The 16,916-nt window shown below is 44.5% G+C and overlaps 1 protein-coding gene across 1 annotated transcript; it reads left to right on the top strand.

Moving 5' to 3' along the window:
* On the top strand, positions 1-14,764 carry LOC309360099 (uncharacterized protein). Its single transcript, XM_081894682.1, has 12 exons — positions 1-148; positions 368-444; positions 1,678-1,812; positions 2,840-2,957; positions 8,056-8,106; positions 8,621-8,698; positions 9,578-9,634; positions 10,083-10,142; positions 11,244-11,308; positions 12,556-12,637; positions 13,124-13,182; positions 14,477-14,764. Exons 2-12 carry the CDS (start codon positions 401-403, stop codon positions 14,688-14,690), a joined length of 963 nt encoding a protein of 320 aa, XP_081750808.1. The 5' UTR covers positions 1-148; positions 368-400; the 3' UTR covers positions 14,691-14,764.
* The last annotated feature ends 2,152 nt before the right edge of the window (positions 14,765-16,916 follow it).

Genomic DNA, 16,916 nt, shown 5'->3' with positions numbered 1-16,916 from the left:
TGAGTTCAGGTGGTTGCTAAGCAACCTGTGGCTATGTGATGGCAACCAGAGCTCCGTGATGAATCTCAGAAGATCTGTTCAGCTGGACTGCATGTTGGCAATAAATTGATGCCCCAATTTAGTTCAGACTGGCTCCTATTTGCCAGAAGTAAGTGCCTTGTTGTTTCTTCTATAACTAACTTGCAGGAATGGATGTGGTATTTTTGTGGTCCTCTATTTTTTTATTTTGTTTTTTGTATTTCCATCCTTGGGGGTGCTGTGGCGGAAATTTTCCCTCTTCCTTTTCAACTTCTTCCCCCCTCCCCATCCAAAACAGCCGGTCTCTCCAAAAGTCCATGCTGGCACATGTGTTGATTTTTTTCTCTAGAAAAGAAAGTGACCAACTGAGGAATTGAGCATCATGGATGTGGCACCAAGTCAAGACAACAAACTGAAGCAAAGAGGGTACGTTTCCTACAGCTTTCAGTTTGTGGCTTGAGAAGCTGACAGTGAGCAATGTGTGGCCCAATATTGCAAGTGTGTGCTAGAAAGCAGATAAACAAATGTAGAACATTGAGGGGTAAATGAGATGTGATCCACTCCTTTAGCCCTTGTGCAGACTGAACCAGACTGGGGCTGCAGTGTACGGAAGGGTCTTTTTTACACTTTGTCCCACCACAGCCCACCATCGTCCTGATGTGAATTAGGCTGCAGTAATTTCCTTTCCATTACATACAGCAAACATGGCGGCGGGAGCTGAGGGGAGGGATAAGTTCAAACAAGGGCAAATAGTCTAAACCTTACCCCTGCTATTTATTTGTTTTTAAACCACCCAACCACAAAAGGGATAAAGACATGAACAACATCTGACTAGTACAGGACTAGTGGTTCAAAATCATTGTTCAGAGAATGGGTGCAGAGAGAGTTCTTATTAATGAAGGGTCAACTTCTCCATCAATAGTTTTGGAGGGTAGGGCCAACTGAATGCATTTAACAGAGTTAAATCACAATATAAAACACTCAGTTGGGTAGAGCAGGGTAAGAGACAGCTAGAAACACAGAATCATAGAATTATAGAGTTGGAAGGGACCCCATGGGTCATCTGGTCCAACCCCCTGCAATGGACAAATCACAGCTAAAGAATCGCTGGCAAAAGGTCACCCAACCTCTGTCAAAACAACCTTCAGTGAAGCAGAGTCCACGACTTTCTGAGTTGGGGAAGAACTTTTTTTTCCACCTTATCTTAGGGTAGGAAAAGGAAGCAACAAATTCAGTTTTTAAGAGGGTAGATTTACAGCCTGCTCCTATGCAAGCAGTTTCGGATGTGGGGAGCGATTTTTGTTTGGGGGACAAAAATGGCTGAGGGGAAAGGGATAAGTTTCCTGGCCTTTCCCCACAATATCATGCCAGTCATTCCCTTGCTTCTGTAGCCTCAGCAACAGCACAGTATGAAATAAAACAGACTAACAAGAATAATGGAGGTACATAATGTAATATCCCCTACTCTGCTTTCATATTTTCTGTTGGCCAATTGCACCAGATTCTTCTATACAAAAATGGATGGACAGCCATTAGTTGTCTGTCTTTAGGCATGAGTTGAAGTTGAGGAGCCATCACTTTTGCCATCTTCGGGGATTCTACAATGGTTCTTCCATCAACCACTCAGTCCTCACTTAGTCTCTCCCTATCTAAACCCAGAAACTTTGAGGAAGAGAACGCTTGGCTGCAGGAGTGGATCCACGAAGAACTTGCACATGGTGAAGTCTGGCAGAACCAATATGAGGCACTCTTGGGACATCAGGCCCAGCTCTGCTCCTTGCTGCAGGCCAAGAGGTGAGAGGCTCTCAGAGCGGGCACCCAAAACTAGGGATGCAAAAGACATAAGACCCCCAGTGAGATCAGCCCATTAAGTCCAGCATCCTAGTTCTCACAGTGACCAACCACATGCTGGTGGGAAGCCCACAAGGGCAAGAGGACAATCAAGTTCTCCTTCTGTTAGGCCGCAGAAATGGGGATCCCATGGCATAAGGCCTCTGAATCAAGAAGGTGCCTATAGCCATCGCGACCTGTAGTCATTGATGGACTCATCCTCCAGGAATTGGCCCAATCTCCTTTTAAAAAGCCATCTAAACTAGTGGCCATCAAGTACAATCTGCAATTTGCAAAATGGAGATGAAAACGCTAATGGGCCCTAATTGTAGTGATCCTCTAAACAGCCCCTCCAGATCTTTCATGAGAGATTTCATCTGGGGGGTGGAGTGGGGTGAGTACAATTATGGGGACAGAAGGCGGCTAGTAGCAGGATTAAACACATTCGCTGCCTGGGTGTAAATAACAGGATAAATGCAATTTATGAGCACTGTCCGTGGCTGCTCTAGATTTGCTTACGAAGGGTGTGTTTTATTTCCAGTTTGGTTTTTTAGGCTGTTTGGTGCCTGAACATTAGCCAACCTTCGCAGGAAGCAGCAGCAACTATTCCTTTGGCTGGTATCAATACAGTAGTGTAGCGCTGGTTGCCGGTTGCCTGATTCGCACCCCTTCAAAAATTGTGTACTAGGGGCCACGGCTCCAGGGCACTCTGCACACTACACCCCTGTGTCAGTAGATTTTTCAGCCATTTCCCCATTGTTGCACTGAGTTGAAAAAGAGATGCACTGTTACAAAGGATGCTGGAATATATCTCTTGGATTGTGTCAAGTAGATGCTTGGGGTAACAGAACATATTTTAGGCAGACAACAAGTGAAAGAGACAGGAGTCTCTGGCAGGGAGGCTAGGGCCTTACTGAGTAAGGGAAGACCTTCTTGCAAGGTCCTGGTGCACTCGATCCTGGGGGATACAGCTGACTCTCCCCCTCTGCAGTTTTGAACCCCTGGAGAAGAAGACCCGGGCACTGCAAGAGGAGTTGGAGGAAGCCCAGGACGCCCTGAGGGAGTTCCAGAACCGAAGCCGTCAACGCCAACTGCGCATCCACAAGCAAGTGAGACGCTTGCAGGGAATCTTTGGGACTCCTTTATTCTCTCCCCGCCCCCCGACTCTTTGGTAGACGTTTGTACAGTCATTGCTTCATGGAAAGAAAGAGGTGTGGGGACTGGCTTTGTGGCATGAAGCTTTAGGCACTCCCTGCAATTTTTTCCTGGGGGGAGAAGGTGCCACTGGAATGGTCCCATGGATGAATTGGATGGATGTTGCATCCCTTTAACTCAGTGGTTTTCAACCAGTGTGCCGTGGCACCCTGGGGTGCCTAGAATGATGGTCAGGGGTGCTGTGGGCAACACTGGCCTCTGTCCCTCTTTCCTTCCCCTCTGGTGTCCTCTCACATCTCTGTCTCCCAAAGCCTTGCAGAGCTGTTTGGTGCAGCAGACCTGGCTACATGCTCCTCAGACAAATGGCGCCTCTGGGGCTGGCCAGGGGGTGCTGGTTGCCAGGAGCTGAGGTGGTCTTGGAGTAAGCAAGCAAGTGGGCAAGGGAGCCCAGCCAGCCAGTCCACCAGCCCTTGCTGTTGGGAATGGGCAGACAAGTCTCAGGCCCCTGTGGGGCAGTGTGAGGAGGCACCTCTTTTTGGGGTGGGGATGGAGGACAGAAGTAGCAGCCCAGAGGACTCCCAAGGAGAGAGGAGAGGAGCTGAAGGAACACTCCACAAAGGAGAGTGTTTGAAAAAGAGTGAGAGGCTGCCAGCTCTGCAGGCAAGGGGTCAGCAAACTTTTTCAGCAGGGGGCCGGTCCACTGTCCCTCAGACCTTGTGGGGAGCCGGACTATATTTTGGGGAAAAAATGAACGAATTCCTATGCCCCACAAATAACCCAGAGATGCATTTTAAATAAAAGCACACATTCTACTCATGTAAAAACACCAGGCAGACCCCACAAATAACATAGAGATGCATTTTAAATAAAAGGACACATTCTACTCATGTAAAAACATGCTGATTCCCGGACCGTCCGTGGGCTGGATTTAGAAGGTGATTGGACTGGATCCGGCCCCTGGGCCTTTGTTTGCCTACCCATGGGGTAGCATAACTGGGCTCCTGAGCCCCACAGGGGTGCCACAGAAAAAATGTAGTTGTTCAAGGGAACCCTGGACTCAGAAAGGTTGAAAACCTCTGCCTTAGCTGTATAGAATGTCAGTCTTTTAGCACAGAAATCCCATTTTCTGCCTTAAGGCAAGCAATCACACTCCATCTGTTCTGTAGTGTCCGCCATTGAAAGTCAGCACCACCCATCCTGCTTTGAAGAGGGTGACTTCAGGGAACATCAGGGGGAAAGAGTAAAGATAAGGACCAATTTCCATATGCTGATTTAGTCTAAATGCCTACTTCAGGAGCGATTGGTGTAATTCAATACCTCTCACGATAGCACCTGGCTATCAGGGGTGTGTCTATTCAGGAGCTAACTGCTGTTGGGTAACTCCAAGGCCTCTGCTGCTCTCTCTTCTCATTGCACAGAACTGAAGGCAGGCCTGTGGGAAAGTGCCAGCCAGCACTGAGTTCTATGAACAAAGGAGGGCCATCAACACCATAGATAAGCAAGCCAAGCCTTAACAATATTATCTTCACCCTGTCTGTGGCATTCTTATTTTATTCCTCTTAGGCCAGCCCAAGTTCTAGTGGTGCTTCTCCTTCTGGAAAGGCCCTTTGTTCCATGTAATGAATTTAACAAAAAACACCCACAATTTAATCAGGACAGCTTCTTGCCTTTTCCCAGTGTGTTTGCCTGAGGGATGTAAGGGGGGGGGGGGATAAAACAATCTTGTTCCCTTGTGTTGTGTCACTGTTGTTTATAAGCCTCCTTCCAGTCAAAAAAGGCCCCCAGTGGTAGATCTCAGACTTTTCCCTTCACTGACCACTTGAAAATTGCTGAGGGTCTTGGCAGATCACTAAATTATTTTTTCTGCCTATTGTAACAGCGATAATGCACTGTGCTAGATGCTGTGTGATTTTAATTATATTTTTACAGCATGCCACCTGAACGAAACTGGTCTGCAGACCGCAATTGGGGAATCCGTGTTTTAGAATCAACAGTTAAAGCTTTTGAAGTCCAGTGTTTTAAACAGTACTTAAAAGTGACAGCACTTTATTTTGAAATATTATCGCAACAGACATTATTATATACTGTTGTTTTCTATGTTTCGCTTCTTAGCTCATAGCTTCTGCTTCTTCCTGGGTCCAGAGATGATGTTTTCTATTTTGCACATTTCCCCGGCTCCTTATCTGAATTCTTACATACAAAAACAAAACTAGCATTTGGAATTCAGCCTCTGGGTAAGAGGAACCTTCCATCTGTGCAAGATTAAAGGATTCCTTCCCTCCCTCTGCATACTGTACTGTTGTGCGGTCGTCGTGCCCCCAACTCCTTCTCCCTCCTAAGCCAATTTTGAGGGGGCATGACTCACTGAACTGATGGGGTTTATAAAAGCAAATCTCACCCAATAGATTTCTATGATTACGAGATTCTGATGTGGAGACATGCCTTTAATTATTGGCTGTCCCTTTGGCATAAATTGCCTAATTACCATCTTATTCAGTGCCTTTGGAGAGATGAATTTACCAGCCCATGGGCAACAAAAATGCATTCCAAACTGTTGTCTTATGGAATCTCTCCTTCTGATACACTAAATATAGATCTAATTACAGCTTAAAAGGTCATCAAACAAAGATTGGAGGAGGTTGATTTGCAACAAAATCTTACTACAGGTGGAGGTACATGTTCCCCGATAAATCAGGGCATTACATCTATGTCCCAGATACCGCGATATCTGTCTACCTTATCGGTTGCATCGCATAGATTCGCATTTGTTAGAGCCAGATTTAATGTGTTCCCCTCAAATGTGCTGAGCAATAGATTTTCTAATGGTAAAACCTCTGTTTTATGCGCATGTGACAACAAATCAATAGAATCCCTTTATCATATCTTGTTTAATTGTCATTTATATATTGTTCCCCGATCAAGGATTCTGAGTTCAATCATTTTGGAAACTGTTGCTAAACCACCTGAATTACATCTAGCCTATCTACTCCAGGACATTGACTCTTATAGAACATTACAGGTTGCCAGATTCCTGATTTCAGTTCTTTCATATAAAAGACTTCATGGAATGCTGCATGACTATTAAAATCTAGTAAACTCTATGCACCATCTTTATCTTCAAGGCCACAATACGGTACATCTAGGGATTGTATGTAATGTGAAGGAGATTATGCGTTGAAATATTTTAGTTGATATTTTAGAATGTAAAATGCTATTTTATTTATTGATTGGTTTTACCTTGTGGGCTTATAGCCGAATATCTATCTATCTATCTATCTATCTATCTATCTATCTATCTATCTATCTATCTATGATGATGCTAACAGAGTTCAGTGTTAATAACCACCCAATTTATTTTAAAAATTGCTTTCTTTCTCCTGAGCTGGTGCAACATGATGGAGACACTGGAAGTTGCCTTGTGCCCAGTCTACCTAGCTCAGAACTGTTGGTGCTGACCAGCAATGGCTCTTCAGGCCTGAGGGGGGAAGTCTTTCCTAACTCTGCCTGAAGACATTGGAGGACTAAATTTGGAACTCTGTATGCTAAGCTAGTGCTCTGCTAAAATGAGGAAATAAGGTACCTGAGGTTACAGACACCTCAGGTTACAGACGCTGCAGGTTACAAACTCCGCTAACCCGGAAGTAGTACCTCGGGTTGAGAACTTTACCAGGATGAGAACGGAAATTGTGTGGCAGTGGGAGGCTTCATCAGCTAAAGTGGTACCTCAAGTTAAGAACAGTTTCAGGTTAAGATCGGACCTTTGGAATGAATTAAGTAGTTACTTGAACTTAATACTTTGCCCTAGAGAAGACATTTTAAGCCTAGGTCCCCATATCTGCAGAATACTTCTACTTACTTTATAGTATTGTTGAAGGATAACAAAATGTTGTACATGAAACAGAAGTGCTATACTGTATAAATTCTGATCATGTTCAGGGGTAAAATATAAGACATTCGCTCCAACTAATGAGTATGTATAGCAAAAACAAAACAACAAGGCACATACAGCTTCAAATAGATAATGTCATGCGATAATACACATTTACTTTGATATCACATCTGTACCATAAATTTAAAGTACCCCTTTAACAGTCATGACTCCCCCCCCCAAAAAAATACTGGGGACCATGGGCATAGCTAGGATTTTTGTGAGGGGAGCAGGACTTGGTTAGGGGGGCAGGACTTTTTTGGGGGCCCGAACCAGCGTGATTGGTCAGTTAAGTATTTCTATTGTTTTACTTGATGGGGGCAGCTGCCCCCCCCCTTGGCTAAGCCTTTGCTGGGAACTATAGTTTGTGAAGGATGCTGAGAGTTGTTAGAAGACCCCTATTTCCCACACAAAACTATAATTCCCAGTGTTCCCTGGGAAGAGGGATAGGCTGTTAAACCACTCTGGGAGGGGAAATAGGGATCTCCTAACAACTTTTAAGTACCCTTAACAAACTACAGTTCCCAGGATTCTTGGGACAAGCCACAACTGTTTAAAGTACAGTGGTACCTCAGGTTACATACGCCTCAGTTTACATACGCCTCAGGTTACAGACTCCGCTAACCCAGAAATAGTGCTTCAGGTTAAGAACTTTGCTTCAGGATAAGAACAGAAATCAGGCTCTGGCGGCGCGGCGGCAGCAGGAGGCCCCATTAGCTAAAGTGATGCTTCAGGTTAAGAACAGTTTCAGGTTAAGAACGGACCTCCAGAACAAATTAAGTACTTAACCTGAGGTACCACTGTAGTATCATAGTACTTTAAAATGTATGGTGCAGGGTGGGGTGTGGCAGGAGGGGGAAAGAATTGACATAGAATTATAGAACTGTAGTGTTGGAAGTTCATTTAGTCTAACCCCCTTCAGTACAGGAATCTTTTGTCCAAAGTGGGGCTTGATTCGAACCCATGACCCTGAGATTAAGAGTCCTTCCCTTCCCATAATCTGAAAGGGAAAGAGGAAAATCTGTGCAGGTTTGTGTGAATAGAGCAGACTACAGAACTCAGTCTGATCTGTCTCTGGGAAGCAAGACTTAGTTAGATCTTTCCATCTCTTCTCTAAATTACAGCAGAAGGAAAATCAGAGAATGGCTGAGACTGTTAAAGAACTGGAAAAAAAGGTGAGAGCTGTTTGATGCGGCAAATTTAGCTGGGACCAACCAGCATAGGTTCCATCCGTCTTCCTGAAGGTCTTGGTTGTCCGTGCAGCAGGATCAAGTCATTAAACTTTTCCTAGATGGCGCCACTTCACTCTGCAAGTGAGGAATTCACATGTTTGAGTGGTGACCTAGCCAGCAAAGAACCAAAACCTAATTGCAAGTAGAAAACTAGCATGCCAAAGACATGGGTTTAACCTTAATCCAGGCCCATCAGGCAATGCCCATCAGCTTTGAGGGCCCCCAGCCCCCTCAAATGTTTTATTGGTGGGGCAAAGGGACCAACTCTACTTAACACTGTGCAGGTTTTAACTGCAAATTGTCTCAAAATGATTGCTGTCCTAGGTTTCAGTTCCTTAAGCGCGCTTCTCAGAACTGCTTCCCTTCATGTGCCCAATCATGAAATCTTTTGTTCTTACTATAATTGACTTGCATATTGTAAAGAAATCAACTTTGACTTGACTATCGTTACACAAAGGTCTTCAAGCAACAGTTGGAGGAGAAGTCCAACAAGGATATCCTAAAGGAGCTGAGAACAGAAGGCATTGAGCTGAAGGTGAAGGTCACATTCTTTGTATGTCTTTGTATAAGGACCAGCTGATGGCTCTATATCAATACATAAGGCAGATGGAGAACCTGCCGACATCCAGATGTTGATGGACTCAAACCCTCATTGGCCACATCCAGCATGGCCAATAGTTAAGATGATGGGAGGCATAGTCCAGTAACACCTGGAGAGATACAGGTTCCTCACCCCTGACCCTGAACTGTAAGAAAAACAAACAAGGCAAACCCAGGAAAAACGATAGAACCTAGAAGCGAAGTACTCATTCCGATAGGATAGTTTACCTTCCCGCTGCAGTGGTACCTATTTATCTACTTGCACTGGTGTGCTTTCGATCTGCTATAGCTAGGAGGAGCATTCTGGAATGTGTTGATAGTAACATACTTTGGGATATTAGTTTGGAGAATGGAGGCATTAGAAGTTAACAAAGGTATTCCTGCTTTTGTTGGTGACATGCTTGAGGGTGTGCTTTCTGCTTTTGGAGCACAGGACTTTGCTCCCAACTTGCTCAGAGGGTGAGAAATTGAAAGGAGGTTTCCAGGGTTGCATGCCAACTTGGCTGAGACAGAAATAGGACCCAAAGGCAGGGGTAGCCAGTCCTATGCCCTCCAGATGGTCAGAGAATAGAATTGTAGGAATCCTGCCCACAGCCATCCCTGTTTGGGCTTGAACCACCAGTCTTCTGGTTAACAGTTAGATGCACTGACGCATTGCACCACACTCCTTCCATATTTCCTGACCTTTGCACCTGGCTACCTCTGATCTAAAGGAATAGAGAACAGCTCAGATGGTAAGTGGCTGTGCATTTGTGTCTGAATGACAAGGCTGCTAATGCAAGAATGTTCTCTTTTTTAAAACCTTACTCCACAGAGGCACTTGTCTGAATGGGAGGCCAAGTGGCAGGCAAAGAACGACAGGATTAGACAGGTAAACTCAGATGTATTTGAGCTTTCGATATACACATGTTCCCAGTGGTAAGTTAAGGCAACTTTGTCTCTTTGGCTCAAGGAAGGACTTAATGTTGAAGCAAGGCTCAACTCCACAAACTGCTCTCAGGATCTCTTAACTGCTACCATGGCTTGGACAACGGCTCTTACAATTTATTTGTAGGAATGTGTTGCAAAGGAAGCGCAACTTGAAGGCAGCATCTAAGGCTGGAAACAGACTGTTTTTTTCATAGTACTTAAGTACATAAAAGAGGGTGTAATTTTGAACATACAGAGATGAATAATATCATATTTTTCCAGACCCCATATCATCACTAGTAAGACTGATTTAGTATTTCAGGCTAGGAGGAATGTTAGGAGTTGAGGAAACTTTGTTGTTGTGGGTGGAACCTGAACAAAAGTGTTCTGTTTTGTTATGGGTGTTTCAGAGACAGCACCAGATTGAGAAACTCAGCAGCACCATTCACGGATTGTCTCTGAAGAGCCAGGTATGTCCCAACCATCCCAGAGAATCATGGATTAATAGAATCGTAGAGTTGGAAGAGGCCCAAGGCTCATCTAGTCCATTTCCCTGCAATGCAGGAATCTCAACTAAAACACCCCTGACAGATGTCCACCCAACCTCTGCTTAAAAACCCCCAAGGAAGGAGAGTCCACCACCTCCCGAGGGAGTCTGATCCAATGTCAAACAGCTCTTACTGTTGGAAAGTTCTTCCTGAAGTTCCTGAAGCATGAGATAATATCAACCATATCAATCTTTATTATGGTCCAGAGACCCAACAAATTGTTACAAAGCAATGCACAATTCAGACAGCCTACCTCCAGGTTAAACAAGCATTTTATTCAGACTTAAAGATAGGGATCATTGGTTCTTGCAATCACCGATAAAAACTTCGCCACTGCTAATGTTCTAGCGTTTATCCAGTCTTCCAATAGGAACCTGACATAGTGAGCCTCTGATTTTCCTGGGAAAGGTACCAGCAAGGGTAATATCAGTTCAGCACTGGCTTGCTCATATTTCGCACAGTGCAGCAAAATATGTTTTATGGAATCGATGTCTTGATCACATGAGCAAAGTCTGCCCTGGTGGGGAACTCCTCTCAACCTGCCATCCAACACTGCAGAAGGAAAGACGTTTAGTCTGGCGCATGCGCAGTCCATATGGGCTGTGCCGCCCATACGGCTATCATATCTCCTCTCATATCTCCTCTGCGCCACCACTGGCTATCATATCTCCTCTCAGTCTCCTCCTTACCAGGCTAAACGTACCCAGTTCCCTCAGCTGTTCCTCATAAAGCTTGGACATGCCCTGGCAAGTTCAAAGTAGTTCCAAATTAGTTCCCATATTCTTGGGAAATCCTGAACTTTTTTTACAGGCCAAATCATTGGACTAGGAAATATCATTAATCCTCGTCCCCAAAACCATAACATATAATATAGTACTCAAATTCTCCTGTCTCCTCCAGTTCACGGCTGATAATTGAGCCTGCAGCCTGACTGAACTGGGATTCAGAGAACGGAGATTTCTAATGTCTAAAAAACAGGTGTTGCTTTTTTTGTTTCTGTCTCTCTTAATTCCAACAACAAAGGAGCTGCACAGAAACATCACCCTCTTGGAGGACAGTGTGATGGAAGCTCAGCAGGAAATGGCACTGTAAGTTTAAAGCAATAATGGTTGCTTATGGTGAACTGGAGAGGCAGACTGACTAGATGAGTGAACTGTTTAGCCAGCATGGTCTATGTTTATGATAATATTTTATTCTCTTGCTAATTATGCTGTTTTAAATGAGGGCCTTCTCGGTAGTGACACCCGCCCTGTAGAATGCCCTCCCAGCAGATGTCAAGGCAATAAGCAACCATCTTACTGTCCAAAGATTTCTGAAGGCAGCCCTGTTTAGGGAAGTTTTTAATGTTTAATGTTGTATTGTGTTTTTAATATTTGATTGGGAGCTGCCCAGAGTAGCTGGGGAAACCCAGCCAGATGGGCAGGGTATAAATAAATAAATAATATTATTTCCTTTAGTAATGTTTTCTTTTGTGTGTCACACACACACACACACACACACACACACTACATATTGTTAACTTTGCCACATTAAATGTGCATTCCGTGGTTGACCTCCTCTGGAATGTTTTATTTTGAAATAACTTTAAGATGATAATTTAGTTTCCTGTTAAATATGTAGCTTTGAATGTATACTTTATATCTGTCTTTCTTCTGTAATTTTGTATTCTGGGTTGTTTTATTTGATGTTTAAGGGGGGGTGTAAACAACTTTGATTCCCCCCCTAAAAATAAAAAAGCAGTAATGAAATGAAATGATGATGATGATAACAGAAGCCTGTTCAAACCCACCTGAGTGGCCTTGGACAGGGCCCTCACAAATCTCACCATCCGGGAATAATAGTTGCAGGCACCAGAGGTTGTTGAATGTGATGAAGTGTTTTGTCCCACTTTAAGAATATAAGCTGCCTGGAAATTGTAGAGCAAAAACAGACATCCCTGGGTGTATTTCAGGCTTACCTGTGTGTTTTCTCTTAAAATGCAAGTGTTTGGGGTTAGTATTAAAGTTTGCTACAGTGTGTGTGTGAGGGAGAGGAGGGGGAGAGAGAGAGAGAGAGAGAGAGAGAGAGAGAGAGAGAGAGAATTATTTCTATGTTTTTCACAAGTGACAGAAGCTTGGGTAAATGCTGCATTGGGGATGTACAAATGAACATAACATTCTCCCTAGGGTTCAAGCAGAATCAAAGGGGAGAAAGAAGGAAGTACAATCAAAGTAACTATGTTTTGGGCCCACAATATATCATGCCATCGCCGCAGTGTCCTTTCTTCTCCTGCCTTCTGTTTTGCTTCTTTCACAAACTTTTCTTTTTGGAGATGTAATACTATGTTCTGTTTCAGATTCCAGAAAGAGCTACTTTCAGAACAAGTGGGGACCTCAAATGGGGGCTTTCTTTTAGAGGAACGAGCATGTGACCAGATGGTATGAGGGGCACCAATTATATGCGCAAAGTGCAGGGGGCATGTGAGTCAGGGGACGTGACCTTTGTGGTTTACGTGAAATGTTTATGGGCTCAAGTCAGTGCCATTCTTGGGGTTCAGACAGAATGTAACGGGGAAATGATAGCATATAAACCCTGCCTTACTACCCCAGAAACTTCAGAATTCAAGCAGCACAACTGAGGTAGCAGCGAATCAAATCCTTCAGTGTTCCTTCCCACATTTCTTCCTATCTGACTCCTTGATGCCAAAAGGAAGGTGCAAAAATATTGATCAGTGGTGGGAAGCCTATGGTCCTCCAGATGTTGATGTATTTGGAAATAAAACTCATCCGTGGTTCACTGCAGGGGTGCCAGATTCCATGCTCTAGGGGACATTCTTGGTCTACAGCAGAATATAGGGGCTTTTTACAGTACACATGCTCAGCCAATCACTTGAATCTCAACATATCCTTTTTTTGTTCTCCCAGAAAAGGCTTCCATGTTTGGAACTAAACAGAATCAGTTTCAAAGAGCAGCTCCCTTCCTGGTAAGTGATCAAATGGATTATCAGAGAATATCATACAAAGAAGGGAGGACACAGCGGGGTGAGAATTTCGGGGTGAGGAGAAGAAGAGAAGGCACAGACATTGCGCGCTGATGTGGTCGGTTGGTGGTTTTCAGGCTGTGTCTAAGGGAATATTAGCATTCTTGCAAAGATGAGGGGTTTCTCAGAGAGAAGATACTGAAAAGCAGGATCCCCTGGAAGACACTTTGTCCATACAATCAGGGCCGGATTTAGGTTTGATGAGGCCCTAAGTTACTGAAGGTAATGGGGTGCTTTATATAATCAACTGTCCTTTGCCAACAACAAATTGTCACTGTTTTTTGTGTTGAATATATGCTATATGGTAATTTATCGACCTAATAGGTATCTAAAGCCATTTGCACATGTTGCCCTGCAACCAATCTGTGCAGAAGGTAGGCACCCTATATACAGAAATGAGCAAACAAGTGATATTTTAGGGAGCCAGCTAGCAGGCAGGGCCCATGACTTACATCATAGGAGCCTAAAAGGTAAAGGGACCCCTGACCATTAGGTTCAGTCGTGGCCGACTCTGGGGTTGCGGTTTCATCTCACTTTATTGGCCGAGGGAGCCGGCGTACAGCTTCCGGGTCATGTGGCCAGCATGACTAAGCCGCTTCTGGCAAACCAGAGCAGCTCACAGAAACGCCATTTACCTTCCCACCGGAGTGGTACCTTTTTATCTACTTGCACTTTGACGTGCTTTTGAACTGCTAGGTGGGCAGGAGCAGGGACCGAGCAACGGGAGCTCACCCCGTCATGGGGATTCGAACCGCGACCTTCTGATTGGCAAGTCCTAGGCTCAGTGGTTTAACCCACAGCGCCACCTGCGTCCAACACAAAACACTGTTGCTGTATGTGGGTTTTATTTTATTTGTTTTTTATCTTATATTTTGGAAATGTACATCCAGGTTTTTTCCCCTTTAATTTTTTTGGGGGGGCCCAAGAAAGTGGGGCCCTAAGCTATAGCTTGTTTAGCTTATACGTAAATCCGGCACCGCATGCAATACTGTCTCCCGCAAATGAGTGTTAGGTGGGCTCAAGGGTATAATCTCAATTCATGTGGTAGACTTGACCAGCATGCTTTGTGAACAGTTTGTGTGCCTTACTTAGAACACTGCTCAGAATCCCTTGCAACATGTAGGTGTTTCTTAGCGGAAAAGAGCTCCCCAAAGACAGAACCACCGAGAAGCAAACCATCATCTGCAGCTGACTTGGAGTTTGGTGTCTTCTTTTGTTATTGTGTTTCTGCTTGTAGGTCATTCTCTTGCATCTGTCCCCAGCGCCCAACTCTCCGGGACGCATGTAGCTTGCTGTGGGCATCAGCCAAGGCCTTGCTCCTGATCTTGCTGTTGGCTGTGGGCTTCCACTTCCTCCAAGGCTGGTTCTCCAGCCAGCCATGTCTGCAGATCTATTCAGCTCCTTTGCTTTATATCCAGCCCAAGAGGTTACTGCCCCCTTTAACTTCGTGAAGGCAACTAGGCTTCTGTGGTTGAATGTCCTTTAATAAAGTTTAATAAGAAGAAATCTGAAATCCACCATCAAACATCTGTCTTTGTGTGGTTGAGTTTTGTTTTAACAAATAGGGGGGGGAGGATTGAATTTATGAGTTAAAATTACAATAAAGGTGATTCCAACTAAACGTTAGGAAGAGACTTCCAACAGTTGAGATCTGTTTGACAGTGGAATGGACTTTCTTGGAAGCTGCTTGACTCTCCTTCATTGGAGGTTTTTAAGCAGAAGCAGATGCCATCTGTCATGGATGTTTGAGCTGAGATTCCTGCATTGCAGGGGGCTGGACTAGATGACCCTCAAGGTCCCTTCCCAGCTCTACAATTCCATGATTCTAAATCAGGAATGTGCTGTGGGGAGAAGAAGCCATTGACTCACCCTCACCCTCTCCCCAGCCCCAGCCCAGATCAGAATCCTCACCAACATCCTCCGTCTGCTGCTAGACTGGTGGCTGTATAACACCGGGCCTGAAAGATCTGCATTGGCTCCCAGTACGTTTCCGAGCACAACTCAAAGTATTGGTGCCGACCTTTAAAGCCCTAAACGGCCTCGGCCCAGTATACCTGAAGGAGCATCTCCACCCCCATCATTCAGCCCTGACACTGAGGTCCAGCTCCCAGGGCCTTCTGGCGATTCCCTCCCTGCGAGAAGTGAGGTTACAGTGAACCAGACAGAGGGCCTTCTCGGTAGTGGCACCCGTCCTCATCAGATGTCAAGGAAATAAACAACTATCTGACTTTTAGAAGACATCTGAAGGCAGCCCTGTTTAGGGAAGATTTTAATGTTTTATGTTTTACCATGTTTTTAATATTCTGTTGGGAGCCACCCAGAGTGGCTGGGGAAACCCGGCAAGATGGGTGGGGAAAAATAATAAATTATTATTATTATTAACATTGCTGTGAATAGCAGGCCTCCAGGGATTCCTGTTCTGTTCAGGACTGGCAGGAGCAAAAGTCTGAAGCCCCTTCCCCATGCCAGAGTCCTGATCTGGCTAGGATAAACCACATCACATACTAGCTATTTGTTAAATGATGCTGTCAGAGTTGACAGTAGCAATCACCTGGCAAGGAGGTGAGCAGGAGGAGGTCCTGCCATTATTGTAATAACCTGCAGTTTCATAAGAGTATATATTTAAAGCAGATGAATAAATGAGCAAATTAAGTCAATTTGGATATGCAGAAGATATTGAAAATAAATGTAAGGAACCGCAGAAAGAGAGGGAACAAAGTTTTGAAATGTTAAAATGACTGGAAAATTATTGGAGTGTATAAACCTGAAAATCATAAATTGTGTGTGTGTCTATCTATCTATCTATCTATATATATGCACACATATGACTAATGATCTGACAGCAGATTTGAAGTTGGTGAAATGTATAAATCTCAAAAAAAATAAATATAATGTTTTGTAATGAGTTGAATAGGATCCAAAATGCAGCAGTCTGATTGGTCCTAGAATAGGATTCAGAATGCAGCAGTCTGATTGGTCCTAGAACAATAGGATACAGAATGCAGCAGTCTGATTGGTCCTAGAACAATAGGATACAGAATGCAGCAGTCTGATTGGTTCACAGGAGCCACCCAATCCAGCTGCAGGTGGAAGTGAATCCACAACCTGATTGGCCTACAGGAGAATCCCGGAATTAGCCAATCACGTGGGGCCCATTGTGTAAATAATGTATATAAAGCAGACATTCTGGGGGAACTTCCATTCCTCCTCACCACTATGAGCTGAATAAAGAGCATGAAATCCGCTCTGGACTCCAAGTATATTTCACATGATAATAATAATAATAATAATAATAATAATAATAATAATAATAATATAATAAATGAGCTGAATAAAGAGCATGAAATCCGCTCTGGACTCCAAGTATATTTCACATAATAATAATAATGATGATAATAATAATAATAATAATAATAATAATAATAATAATAACTTTTGCGCACAAAAAAGGTCCCCCCCCCCCTGCGCGCGCCTGCCAGGCTCCCCCGGCTCCCTGCCTTTCCTCTAGGGGCGCCCGAGAGCCGCCTTCCCTCCGCCGTGAATCACTCGGCTGCCGATAAAAGCGCTGATTGCGCGCAAGACGCGAGCAGAGTCGGCGCGTCCCAACCTGCACCCGCCCCGCCCAGAGAAAGGCGTCGCGGGGGCGCCCAGGGAGGCGGGGCGGGTGGGGCCAAGCG

This window comes from Podarcis melisellensis, assembly GCF_964234715.1.
Source record: "Podarcis melisellensis genome assembly, chromosome: 17".
In the NCBI taxonomy this organism is placed as follows: Eukaryota; Metazoa; Chordata; class Lepidosauria; order Squamata; family Lacertidae; genus Podarcis; species Podarcis melisellensis.
The sequence above is the reverse complement of the archived record's forward strand: the minus strand, read 5'-3'. Positions and strand labels throughout refer to the sequence as shown.

What these genes read in the sequence shown, in the direction of transcription:
- LOC309360099 (XM_081894682.1), top strand. Translation starts at nt 401, where the DNA reads ATGGATGTGGCACCAAGTCAAGACAACAAACTGAAGCAAAGAGG. An exon ending in AACTGCGCATCCACAAGCAA is followed by an intron (nt 2,958 to 8,055) that starts GTGAGACGCTTG and finishes TCTAAATTACAG; the next exon opens with CAGAAGGAAAATCAGAGAAT. An exon ending in TTAAAGAACTGGAAAAAAAG is followed by an intron (nt 8,107 to 8,620) that starts GTGAGAGCTGTT and finishes CGTTACACAAAG; the next exon opens with GTCTTCAAGCAACAGTTGGA.